The sequence below is a fragment of the Aulostomus chinensis genome, chromosome 4 (assembly GCF_037954235.1).
Source record: "Aulostomus chinensis isolate RoL2024-O1b breed Wild chromosome 4, RoL_Achi_v1.0, whole genome shotgun sequence".
Classification (NCBI taxonomy): Eukaryota; Metazoa; Chordata; class Actinopteri; order Syngnathiformes; family Aulostomidae; genus Aulostomus; species Aulostomus chinensis.
Window position 1 is genome coordinate 4935918 of NC_141323.1, and position 21271 is coordinate 4957188.

Here is a 21271-nt window from a genome sequence, read left to right on the forward strand (position 1 = left end):
GAACCAGTTGTTTGGTTGTAAAAACGTCTCTCTATCATTTCCAAGTAAATTTCAAGCTAAACAGGATTCATAAACACGTCATACACGGATCAGACAAACCATTAAAACCAGCAACAAGGTTTCGTGTTGCGTGTAATCCAGCAACCCTTCGATAAATCCCCCGTCAGCGGGATTATAATGCTCAGATTTATTCAGTCCCTTTGAGGGAAGAGTTGATTTCTCTTAATGGTCATTTTGGAGGCTGCAGTAGTTGGTGGTCCTGTTCAGCTATACTGGTTTTACTGGGAGATAGTTTTTCCATCCCCATCATATGATTTAAAAAAAACATTAGGAACCGCTCCAAGGACGAGAGGGTACAGCTCATTATCAGAGGACAAAAGCCTCCAAATGTTGAGTGAGCACGAGTGTCAATCAGATTTAACGAACTCAGAACGTTGTCATCCACACGCTGTTGTTTTTCTAGGATATTAAAGTTTTAGGGGGTTCCTGTATTGATTTCATAGCTCATTACTGTCAAAAAATGTAAAAAAAACAACAACAAAAAACGTGATAATTTTCCCGTAACAAATCTTACACGATCAAAGCGTTCGAAAACAGATAAAATTACAATGTTGAACATGTTCATCTCAGTTCTTTGCTTTTCTTTCCCCGTGAATGTATTTTAAACTCAGTTTTTATTGTAATATTATTGCACATTCCCCAACACTTCTAATCACTCTTTTTACAGTCAGAAATGCTCTTCACAGCGTCTTGTTTTGTATTTGTTGTCAAGCCCAAGCCTCCGTACATATAAGATGGTTCGAAGAACATTTTTTTGCAGTGTGCTTTCCACGGCTGCGTCACGTGACCAGTTAATCGTGTATTTCCGCGTTCTCGAGAGCCGAGATGTCGTCCGTCCGTGGAGGTGTGCAGGGCTCTAACCGAGGCGTCCCAGCCGCCCTCCTCCTCCTCCGCCTCCTCTCCTGCAGCAGCGGCCGCCGCCTGGATGAATGAGCCGGTGACCGTCTGACGGTCTCCTCCGCCTCTTCTTCATCTGTCGTCGAGCAGCGCGGACGAGCTGGGGGGGAATCCGGCGAAAGGCAGCCGCGGTGCCGCGCACAGGCCGGCGGACAACCCGCCGCGCCGCGCCACCAACAACATGCTGACACGGGTCAAGTCCGCCGTGGCCGGGTTCATGGGTGGCATCATGTCCGGTGGCGGTTCCGGTGGAGGGGGCAACCCCGGCTCGGAGCTGCCGCTGAAGTTCCCTTACATGAGACCTGAGTTCCTCGGACTGTCCCCGGATGAGATCGAGTGCTCGGCGGACCACGTAGCCCGGCCCATCCTCATCCTGAAGGAAACCAGGAGATTACCGTGGGCCACCGGATACGCTGAGTGAGTAACAGCATTCAAGGCTGGAACAAACACCCAGCCGAGGCCCGGGTCCGGGACGTCCCCCCCACCGAGGGTCTCACGCACAGATAAGCTGCACCTGTTGTCACCTACACGCACCTGCAGCGTCATTTTGCGTGCTCTCTGTGCGGTGCGCAGTGACACGCAAAGATCGCAAGCAGGTTTCCACGGCATGGTTCACCTTCTATAAGCAGCATCTGTTGCAGGGGTAGGGGGGTGGGATGACGTCACTGAGATAGCGCGGTGTAGAGAGACATGATGTCATCAATGATCTCAGTTAGGGAAGTGATGACGTAGAGTGTGCCAGAGGCGCGTGCCAGCAGCTGATCAGGAGGCTCCTGGTTTTTAATTGCACAGATTTACAGATTCTCAAATTCAAGAACTTAAGTACCCACATCAACAAAATCACGTTTTCCAAAACTGTAGGCGTCATTTCCGTTAAGCTCGGTGAGAGGAGGAGCCTGCTCTTCCTCTGCTCCTCCTCTCCCTGGATAATTGGTCACAACTTAGAGCAACAAAAGCTGGAGAGGGAAATTACATTTACATACAATTTGAAATCAGCAGTAAAATCTTGAAATCTAAAAAAAAAAAAAAGTTTAACAGCATTTGTGCATCAATCAAGCGACTGAAAAAAGAGGAGAAAACTTACCAAAGTGAATAAAACAGAACGAAATATTACAATGCAGAAAGCTAATGAATCCAAGACATTTTGATAATAATAATAATGATGATGATAGAATGCGTACTGGCTTAACTAGTTTCTCAGAATTATTACACGGTGGTCCCTGCTTCCGTGCGGCGCTCTTCAAGTTGGCGAGCAGTTCCTCTACGAACGCGGATGCATCTTGACTCCACCCTGATGCTGGTCTCAGATGAGCCCGGTTACCATGGAGCTAACAGGTCTTCAGTGGCTTTCAGGTTTTGGAGTGAAGGATAAGAACTGGATCTCTGTGTAAATGCATTGTTGAGAACGAGTTCCTCGTCTTCTTTGAATTTAAAGACTTGTTCTCCTTGTTCCCCTTACAGCTCAAAGCTCTCGCGAGGAGAAAGAATGCTTTTATTTTTTAGAAATGCGCTCTTTGTCTCTCTTCTTTCTTGCTGGGTTACGACAACATAGTTGGAGATATTTGGCAAACGCAAGGAGTCGGAGGTGTTTCTCTGTATCTCTGAATTTGTATTTGAATAATCAGAAAGCTTGAGGTGTTTACATGCCTGTCTTACAGTCTCCCTCTCTCTCTCTCACACACACACACACACACACACACACACACACACACTGAGAGCAGACATCTCTTTGGGACTAGTGTGGTTAATGAGTTCAGCTCCATTCACCTCCTCTCTGTAACTAAAGCCTCCTGTGTTGTAATCGCAATTTCCCTCTCGGAGGAAAAGGCGTACGACTCCACCCATCACGGCGGTGGTGGTTAACTTGCCAGTCGGCAGGTCAACCATTTTGTTGACGGCTCACGAAAACTCCAAATTCTTGTATTTTCATAAAACTTTTGTGGCCGAGGCCCGATAAGCTGTGGTTGGTTATCCAGGGTGGAGTCCTGAAGGCCGCGTTTCCACCACGGGACCCCAGACCTCTTGCTGTGGCTGCATTACCAGCTGTTACTGGGGGATCGTTCCTGGGTGGACGCCATGGCGGTGCAGTGGCTAGCACTGTTGCCGCACAGCAAATCCGCCGGCTGCGGCCTTCCTTTGTTTGCTCCCCCAAACCCCAAAAACGTGTTCAACAGGTTAACTGGAGACTCTAGATGGCCTGTAAGTGTGACTAGTGGTGCCTCTCTCTATGTGAGCCCTGTGACATGGCCAGGTTTTGCCCCACCTCCCTCCGATGACAGCTGGGATAAGCTCCAGCAGGACCAGTGGCTGAAGGTGGATAGGTGGGTAAACGCAGGCCAGCATGGAGATTTAACCCCTCCACCTGGTCCTGGGTCTGTCCTTGCAGCTGGATGTACCTGGAACACCTCCCTAGGGAGGCGATGGCATCTTGGCCAGATGGCCCAACCACCTCAGCCGGCTCCTCTTGACGCTCTACCCCTAGTCCCTTGTGGACGACTTCGGAGGAAACCATTTATATTCGCCGTAGGTGAAAGTAGGAACATCGACCCGTAGATGAGGATCTTTGCCTCGGTCCAGCGCTGCTTTCATCACAACAGTGCAGTAAAGTCAGTGCGAATCCGATGGTCTGTCTCCCGGTCTGTAGTCCCTTCAGTGGAGAACAAGGAAACCCTGAGACACTTGGGGGTCAGGACTCAGGTCAGGACTGTTAACACTCCACCAATAGGGTGTAACCTGAGCTTGAATCTACTGAACTCCAGACACTCTCAAGACTAAAGGTGTTTTCCACACATGACAAGTTTTTGTGACGCCAGTATCTCAACGTGCCTTCAGATGAGTGCACCCCTGGACCGAACCACAAGACTGAGTTTGGACTGTTCCAAAATGTCACTGGGAGCTGGGAAATATCAATATTCTTTAACAATTACTTACGCAAAATAAAACTTAAAATGTCGCAGTGCCTGAGGAATATTTCTGAAGGTCCGGTGGACCAAATTAAACGGTCAAGTAGGAGCAGGGCGAAGCCAAATCGTCTTTATGGAGACGCCTGGAGTTTAAGCTGTTTGAGTTTTTATTTAAGTTTCTGTTTGTACTCACAGAGGCTGAGAAACGTCTGGTTCGCTATGGCGCGAGTGGTTTGGTTATTACCTTCTTCAAGTGTGGTGCTGTTGTGGTTGTGCAGCCCGACTGCAGCTGCGCCAGTAATCTGACTAACATGATTACCTCAGTGGGGAGCGGCGTTGCTGCCTCCGTCTTCATTATAAACTTGATTTCTGACTCCAGCTCCAGCCTGCTGCTTCCGCTGCTGCTGCTCTTCTCCATGTCCCTGTGGCTCCGTGACAGGAGGGAACATAATGGCTGAAGGAGGTTGGAGGGAGGCGACAAAAGCTTCCATATTGGTATAAATATGTACCTCTGCATAAGTTCTGGCCTGCTGCCTGGTTACGCTCCAGTTCCAGCTCCCCGTGGCCTCAGCTGCCCCTGTGAAAGCCGCCTTCAGTGGAAGAACTCTTGCGGGACGACCTACGGATCGTCTGAGACAGCCATTTCCAGTCGGCGTCAGCACTTTCGCTTTACTTTTTTCTGAGCAGCAAAGTGCAGTCGGGCGCCTCCAGAAATCATCAGTAACCTGATGTAACGCCTCGCTGATGCCATCATGACATCATCCCAGCATTGTTGGGGGGCTTCCTTCTGGCATCGACCGTTTATTTTGCTCCAGCTCTGAAAGTCAGGTTTTTCAAGTGTCGCGTGTGCTTGGAAAGTTTTAAACGGCTGCTGGGGGTCTCATCCCCTCGCCTTGACCCACATTTGTAAAAGAAATGTATATGGCAAACATGACTGTCCAATCACATACATCTCACCTATGCTATGCTAAGATACGCTACGCTAGCCATATTTATTAGCTGGCAGTTTCAGCAAGGTTCCGCGTGTCTGTTACAGAGCAGATGAAGAGGCGGTCCTGGCCGTTGACTGCCACCTGCCGCCGTTCCAGCTTGGATCGGCCGTGTTTCAAGCTGTTTGGAGATGGAGGCACAGTTTTGGAATCACCGTGAACACTCGATGGTCACGCAAGTAAAGAGTCGCGATGTCAGAGCTGATTTCAGTCTCTTGTTTTGAACAGTTACTCGGAAAAAAAGAGGCTAAAACCGACTCAAAAACATGTGAGGGATTTTTTTTCTTGAATTTTTTTTAGTTTCCATCAGACTTTTATGATGTGGTACTTCAAACCTTGCATCTAACTGCGTTGATTGTGACATGACTAACGCTTCGGCAGGCTGTTACAATGCTTCCATTATGCGTCTTTAGCCTCGGAGTGCATTCCCAGATAGGGATACATGTGCAGAGCACGCTTTCACGCTCTGCCGCTCCGGGGATTCTTCTTTTTATTTAGTTCGGTTTGAATGATGGAGCTTTCAAACCAGTTGCTTAAACCCTTTATTGCATCTAGTTTGACTAAAAGTCCTTTTTGAACCTGGAATTCTCTCCTTCTAGTATCCGCTGTTAAAATGACAACAAAAAAACAAGATGACAACAAAGTAAAACGCGCAACCTAACCATGAAAACGTGAACAAATCTTCCCATCCGACACTGATGTACAGAATCCATATGTACTGGTTATGCTCATCAACACAAACGTGTGCCAGCTATCATTCCATGCAGATACAGACAACCAACGATGTTGCCCGGCAGAAAACAACCAACAGTCTGTGTCTATAAATAGTTCACACACACACACACACACACACACACACATTCACCCTCCAGAGACGCCTGTCAGACTTGCCAGTTCCACGATTTCTTCATCTTTTTTCCCCCGGCGCCTCAGCTACATCAGCTGCAGCTGTTACCCGCTGAAGACGGCCAGTAAAAAAGTTGCGCGTTCATAGTTTGACTGCTCTCGCTGTTTTGCGATATTGTTATATTCTACCAACCTGGTAACGGTCTTCATTTTTGGAAATGATGAGCTTTGCACTTATCAGTGGTCACGTAACAGCGTTTGCTTCGTGTGTGACGGTTTCATTTCACCCCCGCAGAGAACACACGTCTCTCCCCTCTCCTCCTAAAGTGGTATCGATCATTTCGTATCATGATTAAAATTTCATGAGAACGATAATGGTGGCACCAACGGACCAACACCCAGTCCCAGAATAATGTACGTACCACGAGTGCCGCTCCGCTATGGTGATTTCCAGTGAATACCTGCGATCATGACTCTTCTTGTCGGTTGTCTGGAACGATGCAGAAAAAGAACTGATCATTTTTGATCAACTCAGATACACGAACTGAAACAGGTCTGAACAATACAATAAAAACAAGACTTAACTGGAATAAAAGACTGTGCTCTTCAAAATGTCGCTGGCTTAAAATCACACATGCTGACATTTTGATTCCAGTGTTGCTGTTTTGTTTTTTTTACATGTTGTGTCGCTGTCCGCCGTCCGTCCGGGTAAATAAAGCTGCGCAAACACAGCCGGGCTGCTTGTGTGTGTCGAGCCCTGAGCTCCATCAGGAACCTGCGCCGCACTCAGCCAGCTCATCTAACCCCGCATCACCCTCCGCTCTCCCGCAGGGTGATTAATGCCGGGAAAAGCGCCCTGAACGAGGACCAGGCCTGCTGCGAGGTGGTCGTGGCGAGGAGGAGGCCGATGAGCTATTGCCCCCCGCCGACACCCAGCAAGACCCCCACCGCCAAGAGACGCAACTCCCTGCCCAACGGAGAGGGCCTGGGGCTGCGCATGGAGCACGGCCAGCTGGGGGAGGTGAGAGAGGACTTCTAGTACATAATTGAATCCTCACAAATGGCACACACACACACACACACACACACACACACACACGTGCACACACCTCCAACCAGCCTCTCAGTACAGCTGCAGTGTCACATCAGTTAGCATACATGTGGACTCTGGAGCTTTTCCTCGTGTTTGGTTGTCTCTCCTTCAGACTGAGGTGGAGTTGTGGTATTTTTATTCCTCCGTACGATGCAGCTGAGGGCCGGAGGCGTCATGTTTTTGGGTTTTCCGTCTGAACACACATACATCCACCCTTAATGATCCTTGCATGTTGAATTTGAAGATGAGAAATCCTCCGAACTGTCGTCTTCCCTCCGAATTCAACAACTTCCTGTTTCCAGTGGTTATTTGTGAAATTCTGGTCAGGCACAGATGAGCTGCTGTGTCCTCATGTCCCTGTAGTGGAGCCGCACAAGGAATCGCACTACTTGGTCCTGCAATTTCCAAAACACTGGAAGGTGCAACATTTGAATTCAGTGGTGTTTTGCCTTCAAGTCATCTTCAACAGGCTCAAGAATCCCAGATCCTACAAAACGACAGGAGGCAGCACAGACCCAGTGACGGGGCTCCTAAAGGCCCAGGTAGCGATTGTGGGATGAAGCGAGGAAAGGCGCCGGGTAGATCTGTGTGTCTGTGTGTTTCGTCCGTTGCAGACGTCAGCGAACTGATTCACTAAACTCAAGGTTAATATTCTGCGTTGCTCCGCCCCCGCTAACTGCCGTTTCTGTCTTTATTGCAGTACAAGCGAGTAAATGCAGCTTTTCCCCAACCCTGTTAGCAGTAAAGCAACCTCATCTTTACCTTCAGTTGGTAGTTTTAGCCATTCTTTTGGTTCCTGCTTCAATATCTTGATATTTGATAAAGTTTCAACAACTGCTCGTGACGCTTCGTCCGACTCTTAACACATCCGCCGTGAATGAACCGTCGTCAACATGCGATTCCGCTTCCACGCCATCAAGCTTCACCACTCCTGCTCCTCTCTGATTGGTCCAGCAAAGAATTTGGCTCGTGACCCTCATTACCAGACTGATTCTCAGTAAAATCTGAGCTGAGTGGAAGGTGGGTGGAGCCAGCTTCGTGAAACATCGCATCATGCTGCGGAAACAGTAACAGTAAAGCTGACTTGTTCGCCGGCGAAGGGACTCGTGTCTGCCAGGTCAACGTGCGTCCGCCTACCTGGTTTCTGTGTGTCTTTGTCACCGAGCCACACGTCCAGATATAAATAGTTGAGGATAAATATGGACGCCAAGAACAAGCTTTCCCTACATTGTGTGTTGCCATGGTGATGCGTTGATGGCCTTTCTGGAGTTCAGAGATTGTCAACTCAAGGCGCTCAGAGCAGCTGCAGCGCTTTTCTGGAGGCGGCAGCTACACCCTTCTGCCCCCCTCAACCCCCACCCACTCCTACCCCCTTCCCTACACCCTGCACCCCCTCCTACCTACACCCCCCCCCCCCCCCCCCCACACACACACACACACACACACACACATTGACCTCCTGTCTGGTAACAGTTGAATAAAGACTGTGTGGATGAGGAACCTTAGATAAGAAGTGCATGTTTGGTCATTATTAGGTGTGTGTGTGTGTGTTTTAAGTATTAATGGATGCTGTGTCGTGGCTCTGCAGGAGGCGGAGGGGCTCATCTTCAACTACTGGGCCTTGTTTGACGGCCACGCTGGTTCGGGCGCAGCAGTTGTCGCCTCCCGTCTGCTGCAGCACCACATCGCCTGCCAGCTCCAGTCCGTCATCGAAGTCCTGCGTAACCTGTCGACCCCGCCCCCCACCATACTGGGGGAGGAACCCGACAACAACCCCTACCTGCAGGGAAACACCCCAGGCCCTCACCGCTCCCTGACCCGGGCCGCGTCACTGCGAGGTGCAGCGGGCGCTCCAGGCTCTCCGTGCAGCACCCCGCCTCCTCCTCGCTTCTTCACGGAGAAGAAGATCCAGCACGAGAGCCTGGTGGTGGGGGCCATAGAGAACGCCTTCAAAGAGATGGTGAGGGGCTGGGCTGTGTTATCTAGAGGAAAGGTTGCAGTTCTACAGGTGGAGGCCTCTATCATCCCATCATCAGCATTTTATCACACACACTTTAATCTGCTCTAATCCTAATCCCAGCCCACTGAAATATCCCCTGTAAATCAATTAGGCTGCTGGGAAACATCATCGCAGGTGAACTGAGCGGCACGAGCACGTATGAGCCAGGCGAACCGTCATCGCACCGCTCGCTGTCATGAGGCAGCGCTTCAGTCACTGAGGGTCGAAACCCTCGTCAGGGCTGGAACTCGCCGTTGTTCTCACCCTTTACTTTTCCTTCACAGTAAATCAATGAATCATTTTTTCCATTAAATGTGAAGAAAAATCTGCCCCAAAGTGACCAAAAAACCCCAAACTCTACATTTAAAATGAACACAAAAACCCACCAAATCCTCATAATAGACACGTAGTAACATGCGCGTGTTTGACGTTTAGAGAGATATTGCAGCTGCAGTGGTATCAAGTCCCAAGAAAGACCGTTTTCAGGCAGCTGTTATTTGGTTCATACCATCTGAGAGTACTTGGACAGCTTGGAGGCGCAGGAGTCCAACTGCGGGCTGCCATTCGACACACATGGAGCCACTGCGGCGCTGCTCTGCTGGCCACTCCCACTCTCTCAAAGCCACATTTAATGCTGCTTTTTTTTTAAACTTTTGCATTGAAGAAACAGAAACATGGGAATAAACCTTTTGAAGTTTTCACGGCCTCCTTAATTCCGTGTCATCTTTCTAAATTTTGCTTTGAGTCGTAATCACCACTAGATGGCGACGGAGATCGAGGCTGACAGTCAGAGCTGTTTCACATCAACCCGCCGCCACCGCCCGACCTGAGTGAACAGAAGCTCTCCAACATTCACAGTTTCACTGCAGCTTAATCCTGCAGGAGCTGCTGACTGATGTCTCCCCCCTCAGAGGAGAAACATTTTCATGTGTTGAGGCTTTGAGACGTGACGTAGTTAAAGATAAAAGCTCAATGTGTCTTGTGAAATGAAACAAGAAGCTGCTTCAGCCTGAACATACAACAGTGTCATCTACAGTAGTCTCACACACACACACACACACACACACACGCTAGTCTTTGGCCTCGTTGGTATTGTAGACCTCATCATGGATTTGTAGGCTTTTTTTGAACAGAAGTGAAAACGTTCCCCGTCCGTCTCCTGCAGGATGCCCAGATCGAGAGGGAGAAGCACAGCTACAACATCACTGGAGGCTGCACGGCACTCACCGTGGTCTACTTGTTAGGAAAACTCTACGTGGGGAACGCAGGCGACAGCAGGTGTGTGTGTTTGTGTATGTGTGTGTGAGAGAGAGAGAGAGAGAGAGAGAGAGAGAGAGGGAAAGGGGATGGTTATAATTCCACCATCAGGACCTGACGACAGATGCTGTTAGAACATCCTGTTGAGGCAGCTGCAGCTAATCGAGCTGCTTGTTCTCTGAATGTACAAATCTAGCTCACGTGTGTGTGTGTGTGTGTGTGTGTGTGTGTTCTCTACAGGGCTATCATCATTAGAAACAATGAAATCATCCCCATTTCAACAGAGTTCACTCCAGAATCCGAACGTCAGCGGCTGCAGTTCCTGGTAAGAACGTTGGATATGGGTTTTTGAGAAATGCCAGAAATGATCTGAGGGGAAGTTAACAACAGCGACTCAAATGTGTGTAACGAGGTCGGTCACACATACACACACACACACACAAACGCCAGCCAAGCTGCAAGTACTCACACACTCGGTTCAAACCGTGTGCAGCTTGAGAAGTGGGACCAGGAGAAATGTTGCTCGCCGTGTGCGTTCAGCCTCCTGAACCAGGAGTGTCACCCACAATGTTTGTGTTTACATCAACTTCCTGTGTAAAGGGTCTCCTGTCCAGGACTATCAAGGCTTTTTGAAGTGCAGTAAAGGACACGTGAGACGATCATGGAGTATAATAACAAGAGGTCGGAGGTTCTGTTGTGTTCAAGGTCCAGCGTCACTCCCTCAGTCTTAGTTACTCCAATGAGTAACGAGTTGGCGAGTTGCCAACGTGTCATTAAAAGTGGCGTTCAACATTCCTACGTCAGATCTGCTGGGATCTGTGGGAACCCTGTGACGAACACAAAGAGTTAACATAAAGAAATAATTTTAAAAAAAGGTAATGGGTCTTGTAAAGCCTTTAACTCTCCGATATCGGCATCAGTATCAAGTCCCGAGAGAGCCGAAGAGATGATGGTGAGGGGGTAATGTCATGTGATCAGATGTCGACGCAGCTTATTGACTCAGGTGGCGTGTGTTCTCCAGGGTTTCATGCAGCCTCACCTGTTAGGAAATGAGTTCACACACCTGGAATTTCCCCGGAGAGTTCAGAGGAAGGAGGTGGGGAAGAGGATGCTCTACCGGGACTTCACCATGAACGGATGGTGAGTCTTCCTCTCTCACGATCAGCGTCGCCCGTCGGCCCCTCCGCTTCATCATGAGTGTCTGTTCGCCGTCCAGCATCGGCGTCATTTCACGCCTGGGACTCCATTGTTGTGTGTGTGTGTGTGTGTGTTGGTGGGGGGGTCTGTATCTCTGCAGCAACCCTGTAAGCTCCTGGCTTGAACAGCAGCAGCTCAGATCAACTGGTGATTGTTTTTGCTGTATTGACAAATGTGATCATCGCCAACTGATTTTAAAAATGCGCTTCAGAGGTGACCTGAAGAAAGCAGTACTCAGTAGTTCAGGAATCAAACCAATAGGGGGCAGCATATGACCAGCGAGTCCAACCACAAGACCCTCGGAATATTTTGAGGTACGTTTGAACAACTGAACAAAAGAAAGATCAAAGTCTCTGAGTTTTATGGGGGGAAAAAAAGAGGGATTGTGAGTTCATGTGTCCGTTTGCTTGAATGAGACTCACTTTCATCAGAAAGCTCAGAAAAACTCCATTTAAAAAAGTGATTGTTGGACATGTCATTGATATGATATTGGGTCTTCATAGTTTCTTGGGCGTCTTCTCACTCTCATGGTTGCCTTGATTGTATATCATAAAAATATACAACAGTAATCGTCCTGGTTGGGCTGCACACACCCCCTCCCACACAACCAGCTCATCCACCCCCCGCCGCCCGACCAGAGTGCTCCTAAGTCAGCCTGGTGCAGAACCACAGGCCCCTCAAGAACCACGGTGTCCGTTCATCTGCAGTGGCTTCTGGAGCTTTTGCTCACTTGTCATTGGGCTGTAACGCCGTCCTCTCTGCCCGGTTTACTGTGCAGCACGTGCAGAGGAAACCAAGAGATCAGAAACAGAACAAATACGCCACCGTTTTTCTACGCCAACGCCTGACTTGTTTGAGACAGTGAAGCGCTGTGGAGAGCGTTAGCAGGGTAGCCTGCTTCAGGGTTCTCCCTGCTCGGTGACTCACTCACTGGGTTTAAATCAGTGCCTTTAAAAACCAGAGAAGTGCTGCCTCCTCCTCTGCAGAGGTAAACAAGAGAATCAGTGCGCCACCTGCTGCTTGTCTTGATGAACTAACTGCTTATAATCCCGTAACAGCAGCACATGGAGACATGAATAGGTTTATATTTATGTGTTAAAGTTTTCAAACACACCTGAATGGAAACGTGAGGACTGTTGAAGACCAAGAGACAAGAGGGGGCCGCACTGAAGACAGTGATTCTTTTAAGTTTTAGAGAGCCAGCGTGCAGCCGTTAGAAGTGCTTGATGTTCTCCGCTGACTTGAGCGGCAAGTCGAATGTAGCTAGTTTTAGCCTGGCAGCATCTCAGGTCTTTCAGGCTGACATCAAAGCTCCAGCGAACTTCTGCCTCAATTTGTGCACATCTGAACTCATTTCTGTGGTTTTGGTGGGTCTGAAATGCACCCCCCCCCCCCACTTCCTCAAAGTAGAACCTCCATCGACAGAGGAGGCGAGACGCGCTCGCAGCAAGCTGAAACTTGTGATGTCATCAGGAGGGAGGAGCCTCAGCAGGCTTCTCTCTGGCGCATGGGTCATTGTGTCATGAGGTGGTGCTTATTTTTACAAACTGACAAGGATCTGAAAAAAAGACACTGTTGCATCATGGGAGTTTGACGTTTTGACCATTTTCCTTTAGCAAACCCTCAAGTGTTATGAAATTCAAATAATAAAGGGTCACCCTTTGATCATGTGAGGTGTCAGCACATCTGTAGTAATTTTCTGTGTGTGTGTGTGTGTGTGTGTGTGTGTGTGTGTGTGTGTGTGTGTGTGTGTGTGTGAATAAGAGACAATTAATTTTATTTATGGCTTTGTTTTGCTTTTCCTCCCTCAAACACAGGGCTTACAAGACAATAGAGGATGAAGATCTCAAGTTTCCACTCATATATGGTGAAGGGAAAAAGGTGAGTGTGTGTGTGTGTGTGTGTGTGTGTGTGTGTGTGTGTGTGTGTGTGTGTGTGTGTGCGTTTCTACTCTGGAATTCAGTGGAACTGCAACTCATGGCCTGTTAACTGTCTGAAATACACAGAGAATTTTTGATGTGGTAGTAATTGAGCCACACATGTCAGTGGGCACACACACAAAGATTCAGACTGACACACACCATGGGGCTGATGACATCATTAATTCCCCTGTGGGACAGCGCGGGGGAGATGAGATGACGAGGCTGTAAGCAGCAGATAAATAGAACAAACGCTTCCATCTTTCCCGTCGCGTCGCTTCACTTTGATGCCGGGAGACTTAACAAGCATCTCGAAGCGTTGTCATCAACGTTTGATGAATCGCTGCTGACTGAAAGGAGGCGATGCATCGTGCTTGTCTGTTTTATTTGTTGTGCAGACCTCTTTGTTGTGTTACATCCAGCCACCTACATTTGCAGTAGAAGTCCCTTTCAGACCCGTACCGTACCTTTAACCTGGGCAGCCGCAACCTGTCGATGGAAATCAACGGTCAGTTCCCGAGTAGATTTGCCTCGGCGGACATTCCTGTGTGTCAGTCTGTCGGTAGCTAGGACCACGTTGTGCTGCCCTGTTGCAGCGGAGGGTTCGTAACAGTAACCAGAGGCAGTCAGAATGATGAAAGTGATGTGAAAAGTGATTCGCTGTGAGCAGCAGTGGAAACGATGTATGAATGCTTCCAGCTGCAAATTTACTGCGACTTAATGGTCATAAATGTATTAAAAAAAATGGCGCCGATGTTACAACACCATGATGCTAATTGTTCTTGACTAAGAAATGTTGCTTTTCGGCGGCTTTCTACAAAACGAGGAGCAGCTTTTAAAATGCTGGTTTTCTGAATGGAGTTTGGCTTGAACAGAGTGCGAAACAAGTGTGGCGTTGTAGGAGTTTCGTTGTGTTAGCCTTCAAAGATTCTCGTTTCAAAAAGGTTTTATGCATTTTACAGTTAGAGTTTCCTACATTTTTAATCATCATATAAACGTAAATATTTGATAAGGATAGGATTAAGAATTCAGTCCAGTGTTCTTTGAAGGCTCTTTCTATAGGCAGAGTCTGTGTTCCACATCTGAGACACGTGAGTGCAGCAGCGTCTCTGCAGCCCACCTGTACAAAAAGGATCAAATCATTTAAACCAACGCCTTCTGTTTTGCAGGCTCGGGTCTTGGCAACCATCGGCGTGACTCGCGGGCTCGGCGACCATGACCTCAAAGTTCACGACTCCAACATCTACATCAAGCCGTTCCTCTCCTGCTGCCCCGAGGTAACGGCGCCACATTTCTACACATTTCCATCTGCGTGAATGATTCAAATCCAGTGAATGTGATGATTCTTTACACAGAACAAGGACCCTCCAAAAGAACCTCAATTTGCTCGTTCGTCTTTCACAGCAGAACCAAATGAAGCCGGCGTTTGGCCCTCAAGCATCTCTTTTACTAATCATGCCTTTAAGTGCGTGTTAGCATGTCGCCAGCAGGGGGAGCACAACAATCCGATTCCCTCCGCTGTAATCTGAGACGAACCTCATGAACTTGTCAACCCTTCTCCGCTGCTCTCGCCCCTCAACTTCATTTTGTGAAAGTGAAGTTTCAAAGCATCCGTCTCCTTGAATCTCGTGCACATCTGGACAGGGGGTTGCTTAACTTTCAAAACCCCCCAGGTGAGCCTGAGAAGACGCACGACTTCCCCAACCTCTGTCAGCGTCAATCCACACGACGACGTCTGGGAAGATCATTTAGCTGCGTCTTACCTGAACTCACCTGTTTGTTTCGTCTGGCTCTTCCCCTCAAAGCACTTTCATCTCCTAGTTTGTCTCGTAGAGTTTTGCTTTTTCTTTTTTTTTTTTCTTTCTTCCCGGAGCTCCTGGCTTGATCTTTAATTCATCAACACGCGAGTTCACAGCAGGTTCACCGTGAAGACTTCGCTCCTCAGCGATTTACGTCTCTGTCTCTCTCTCTCCCTCTCGCGATCAATGAAGACAGACCAGTGGTTTCTTCAGATGCTCGCTGTGACATCAAAGTGCATAAAATGCCACGTCCTGGGAGGGCGAGGGCGAGAGTTATCATCATGCCGGGAGCGCTCTCAAATCTTTCTCTTGATTAGGGTCTGAGTTCTAATGTCTCCAGTGTTGGCAGGGATATCAGCCGCTGGCTCTTTTTAACGAAGCGTTAGCCGTTAGCATTCCAAACTGTCCGTTTTAAACTGATGATGTTTAAAGGTCAATTTTGATAGAAAATAGAATGTGTTATTTGTTTTCGAAACTTGACATGGTTTGAATCATACTTTCCTTCCTATTTTTAGGATATTATTCTACACATTACTTAATGTTTTAAATAAGAAATGTTTTCCCTTGCAAAAAAAGTGAGCCGCGACTTGAGATCCTTTCACAGCCCGTAAGAGGGCGTTCTCAGCTCACCCATGGGTGCCCAGCACTGAGGGTTTAATTCCTAACCAAACACACGCTTTATAAAGATGCACACCTTCATAGATTACACACACAAACATGCAAGTATTTCACTTGAAAGGATCGTTTTGTCAAAAGTAAAAGGCTGATGCTTTTTTGGCGTGCAGGTGAAGGTATACAACCTGATGCACTACGAGCACGGGGCTGACGATGTCCTGGTGATGGGCACCGATGGCCTCTGGGACGTACTCTCCAATCAGGAAGTAGCCGAGGCCGTCACCACCTTCCTAGCCAACTGCGACCCGGATGACCTGCACAGGTAAGATGCATTCTTTACTTTCTTCCTCCTGTGTGAACTTAAGGCTTCACCACCGTCTGCCTCTGCCGGTCAGGTACACAATGGCAGCTCAGGACCTGGTGATGCGAGCGCGTGGCGTGCTGAGGGACAGAGGCTGGAGGATCACCAACGAGCGTTTGGGCTCCGGGGACGACATCTCTGTCTTCATCATACCGTTGATGTATGGAAATCGGCAGCCCTGAGCCACCCGGCAGGGTACGATGTTGGCCCAAGGACCTGAAGGGCTTGTGGGCTCTGAAACCACCAAGATCCTGAAACCTGGACCCCCTTTTCAGTTACCCTAAAGCTGTTTGCACATTTTTCTTACTCAGACCAAGAACACTGAGAGATGCTTGTGGTTCACATCTGTGGCGGAGTTCAGGATTGATTCTCCAATGAACGAGGTTGCTTGTCTTTTCAAAACTAAACAGAAAGAAAAACGGATGTCATGACTGTTGAGCAGCATCGTTGGGAGTCAGTGGTCAGCTTGTTGCTTGTAAGGACCGTCCTGAACTCCTGCACAGATGTGAAAGCTTCCCTGTCTCTCCCTCCCTCTCTCGCTGTGCTGTACACTTGGCTCGCCCTCTTTCGTCTACACCTCGTTTCCACATACGAACCTCTCGAGTCCATAAATCTGTATAATATACTGGAAGTCCATTTATTTCCTATGGAAACCCCCGTGATGTCTGACATGTTCTCAAGGCTCCTCCTCTCTGTTGATTTTTGGCCCTTTGTTTAATTTCTTATTTTTCCTGCTCATAACAGTTCTGAAATCCAGAAAATGAACACGTCAAATCAATATTTTATGACCAGAAAGGAGTAGGAAGAGGAAAACTCACCTTGAGTCGGTTTAAAAATACATAACCTGATGTTGGGCAGTGTGCTAGCAAAAACAAGCTAACAGGCTACGAGTTAGCTTACAGGCTACCAGACAAATGAAGCGTCTCACCCTGTGCCGATCAGCAGTGTTTGTCACTCTATATGTTATACACAATGAAGGACTCACGGTGCACGTATGTGGAAACGAGACGCTAGTCCCCCTTCTACTGTACAGTCAAGTTGTATATAAAAAAAACCAATCTGTTTTTGTCTCATACCCCTGGACGGAGCTGACGGGTCAGCTACGTTCTCTCTTGTGCCACAGTGTGGCTTTGAAGGATTCCCTCGCTCAAGAAGCACTCGCAGCGGTCTGTACTGCTGTTCAGGACTTTGTTATTGCAGAGGCAACTCAAAGGTGCCGAAACCCGGGGGTGGTTTACCACATGTGCTGCTAGTTTCCAGTAGCTGCACGAAAACCCCTCATCCAGCAGGACAGGTCGGGACTCCACTTTACTTTCAAGTTAAAAATCAGCTGACACAATCTCATCAGCTCAAGTGATCTAGGCTACATTCACAATAGTGGAGAGAACTACAGTAGGTTTCTCGTGATAAATCAAGTCGATGGATACATAAACCTGATATCCCCAGAAAACAAACTTACAACAAGCTAGATAGCGCTGCGATCAGTTTATGACCTTATATGATATGACGTTAAAAAAGTAATTGCAAGCACAGTTTCCATTCATTCCTCCAATTAAATGGAATTAATTGCCTCCAGAAATACCCCTGAACCTAGACTTGGCCACGCACACAGGATGCATACACTCGGGAAAAATTTGGAAAATTCATGGAATTTTAAGCCAGGAAATTTGCTTCACAAACACTTGCATCTCAAAGTTATGTGTGATTCTATGAAGATGGACGTAGTTTTAATCACTTTGATACACGGTTATGTTGCATCAAACCATGTCGCTCGTCTCGAATTTTAGCTCACTTGCAAATTCTGACATGGATTTTTCTGTTTACTTTCACGTGTAAGCAGACATCTCAAAAAATATAAGGACATGAAGTTATTCCTTAAAGTTGTGGGAACTATCTATTGATTAAATATGTATATGAACCCTGAACAGATGACCTCGACTTCAGTGTCCTTGCGTTTTAACATACGAAAGATATAGAGAATGGGTAAATTAATAACAAAGAAAAATACATATTTTTAAAAAATAAAATCAAAGTTGAGGTGAGCAAAGAAAAGAAATCTGTCTTTGGCTTAAATTGACCCGCGTGTTTTCTAAGCTGAAGCTGCTTGATCCGGTTTGGGAGTGAGGACGTCCTGTGCGTTGATGTAGTGATTGACGGTGTGTCCGTGCATGCAGTAACTTCTGGCGGTTCCAGGAACCTGAGCAACGGTGCAGTGGTTTACACTGTCGTTTGTTTTTATATGGATTCAATTTGTATTTCTGTAACTTGTAGTATTGCAGACTTATCAGTGGCAATGTTATTTGTGAACATGCATATTACTACGCTCATACAGTTTTTCCTTTTGCGTGATTAGCATCCATGACTTCTAGCGCTAAGAGCTAAAGTTTCATCACGAAGGAAATCAAGAGTTTGTATGAGAGAAAAGTGGGTGAGAAGTTTCTTGACCTCGGCTGAGGACACGTTTGTGTGTGCGTTGTCAGCCACATTGTTATTCTGTCTCCGTAGGGCCTGCTCAGCCAGTCGCTCTCAGTTAGCATGCAGGAGACGAGGTAGTCGAGGGGAAGGAGATGCATCAGAGAGCCCATTAAGAGTTTAAGACGTTTGATTCCCAGAAAAAAAAAAATGGGAGAAAAAAAATACTCATAAGAAATGACATCAAGGAGTAAAAATAAACTGCTGTTTTACAGAAACTGTTAATCAACAGGCTTTATGGCTTGTTTTTAGGTCATGTGCTCGCGCAGTTGACTGTCAAGCGGGGAGACTTCATAAAAGGGGGAATGCAGGCGACTACTGACAGAATCCAAAGATTTGTAACTTGTGCAGTGCCAGGATGAGGAAGCCATCGTTCCACCGCCTCTTATGCATGTGCCATTTAGTTACGAGAACTATCGGTCATCTGGTTTGCTTTACTTTGTTTCTTTTTGCAGTTGACAATTATCTACCTACCTTCAAGGAACGTCTACTTGAAGATCGTGTGGTACATTTTCCCCTCGTACATTCCATGAAAATGACTAGTTATATTTGTCTTGCTGTTCTTCCATCATATAAGCTAGCAATTTGATATTATTTATGTTGTAGGTGATTAGTGCAATATGTGGGAGACGAACATGACTTTGAGTCGAAGCTCCACACGTGATGTCAGCAGTTCACTGCTACAAACCGTGAACAGATAAATCAAATGTCCAAACATCAGGATATATGTTGAATGTTCATGCTTCTGCCCTCCTAGATGAATGTTAAAAAGTTAATATGTTTGTTTTTCTCATCCTACTGTGCCACCCAACATCTGCAACTCAGGTTCCAGCTGTTACGGAGTCCCTCAAGGTGGTGTATTAGTTCCACTACATTATTGTGGAAGTCTGTAAGGGAACATTTAGCTTGTACCTTCAGGCTTTCCTCTCTGAAGTTGCTCTTTAGTGAAATATTCACAGCTGTTCCCTCTTCTCCTGCTTCCCTGGGTTCACAGGAGAAGACCTTTCTGTAGCATTTTGAAGCCCCCTTGGGGAACCCTTTTTTTTAGTGACCATTGTGCCCCTCTGACCCCCCCTCCAACCCCTGCTTGTGAATGTGAAATGTACATTTTGTATGACTGACAGATTAACTTATGAAGAAAAAAAAAACATTTGTTTCCTTGTGTAACTTTGGGAGGAAAAAAATTGCAATGTTTACCTTCAGTGTTTTGTTTTCCAAAAATGAAAAAAAAAAATAAATGTTGAAGATCAATGTAAGAAATGTGCAAGTGTTTGCATTGAGAGACTCATTAGTGGACTCAGACTCTCAAACCATTGACCATGACAGCAAGCTCCCTGTAACAAATTCTATCCACTTAAAAAGCAACAAATAAATGTAATGGCAGCAATGAAACAAACATTTAGGCATTTCTACAAGACCAAATTAAAATTGGGAAAATGTATAGAGGTGAACTCTCCACTCAGCAGAATGAATCACATTTTCTCCACACGAAGATCCTTTTTTAACACAGTCCTCAAACGTGTGTCCACTGATTTTCACACAGGCTCAAAGGTGAGTGTAGGTGCAGGCAAACAAGAATTCACATCCAACATGAGATTTAAGATGATTTTTATTTGAATGAATAGAAATAAAAAGCACACATACGACAGTTGAGCAGCACCTCAGCTGCTGTGTGGAGCGCGGTCGGTGGTCTCGGGGCTCCTGAGGCTGAAGACCAGCGCCGGCAAGGCAGTAGATTGCGCAGTCATCTCCACGAGGGTTCATACGCCAACCCGTCCAACAGCACAAACTACTACCTCAACCGGCGCCGGTCTGGTCTCTCGGGGGTCGCTCCCCCCCTTTTTCTCCTCCTTCCACGAGTTCTTGACTTCTCATCCACTGAATGTCTCCTGTGCGTAAATGCGCACGACAAGAGCGTGCGCGTAAAACGTGGCCGCATTGAGGTCAGATTAAATAAGCAACCCCACCCATGGCATCGACACCGGGGTTAAAACCCAACCACCACCTTCGCCACATCACCTGCACCGGTAACTCTCCTCACATGACCCGGGGGGAAGAGGCACAGCACGTGCGGGTTTTTTTTTTTAATGGTGGTAGTAGTCCTAATCCAAAAAAAGATGAATACTGCATTATATGAATAATAATGAGAGCTGATAATAAAAAGGTCCAATAAAGACATTCACGTGTAAAAAAAAAAAAAAATCAGCGTAAGTCCATATTCTTAACGAGTTTAAACAAGAAATACAACCGAGTAAAAGGCTTCTGAGTCCCAGTCCACTCGGCGGTGGCGGTCCTGCTACGGCAGCAGCTCGTCAGACGCGCCGCCGCCGCGCAGCAGCCGGGTTTTATAATCTATTGTCTATTTCACCCTCGTCGATCCTCCGCTGCAAACTCATAAAACCCGCAAGTAAATCCGCGTCGGTCCCTCCGCCGCTGCTGCCGCATGCACGTCGGCACGGTGACGGGGAAATGAGTGGGTCCGATGGAGCAGCGTGGATCAAACTGGCGGGGAAGCCGAGGGGGAAGTCCCATTCCGACCGTTTTTTTCCTTTTTTTCCCCCTTCCCTTTTTTTTTAAATGGAGCAGCAGAAACAAGCAGGAGGAAGGCAGCATATGCGCCATCTTCTGGACACACACTTTACCTCTAGTTTAAAGTCCGAGTTCAGCTCCAGACGTCCATTTTTCCGTTCAAATCGGTGTCTTGACTACGCGTTTCTTTCCCCTTTTGCATTTCTTTTTCGTGAGTCCAAAATGCAGAGCGAGCCAGCAACGTAGGTCGTACCTGGTCAATACTACAGACTTCCAGGTGGACATCAGGAGCTCTGAACTGACATTATTCAAATTTATTCCGATTGTACTAGCCG

At 47.4% G+C, this 21271-nt stretch overlaps 1 protein-coding gene across 1 annotated transcript; it reads left to right on the top strand.

Annotated features, from left to right (window-relative positions):
- The first annotated feature begins 840 nt into the window (after positions 1–840).
- LOC147262378 (protein phosphatase 1H-like) lies at positions 841–19671 on the top strand. Its single transcript, XM_086201171.1, has 10 exons — positions 841–1374; positions 6527–6716; positions 8377–8748; positions 9953–10065; positions 10285–10369; positions 11066–11184; positions 13059–13122; positions 14330–14437; positions 15745–15896; positions 15970–19671. The coding sequence occupies exons 1-10, from the start codon at positions 1139–1141 to the stop codon at positions 16115–16117; spliced, it is 1587 nt and encodes a 528-aa protein (XP_086057297.1). The 5' UTR covers positions 841–1138; the 3' UTR covers positions 16118–19671.
- The last annotated feature ends 1600 nt before the right edge of the window (positions 19672–21271 follow it).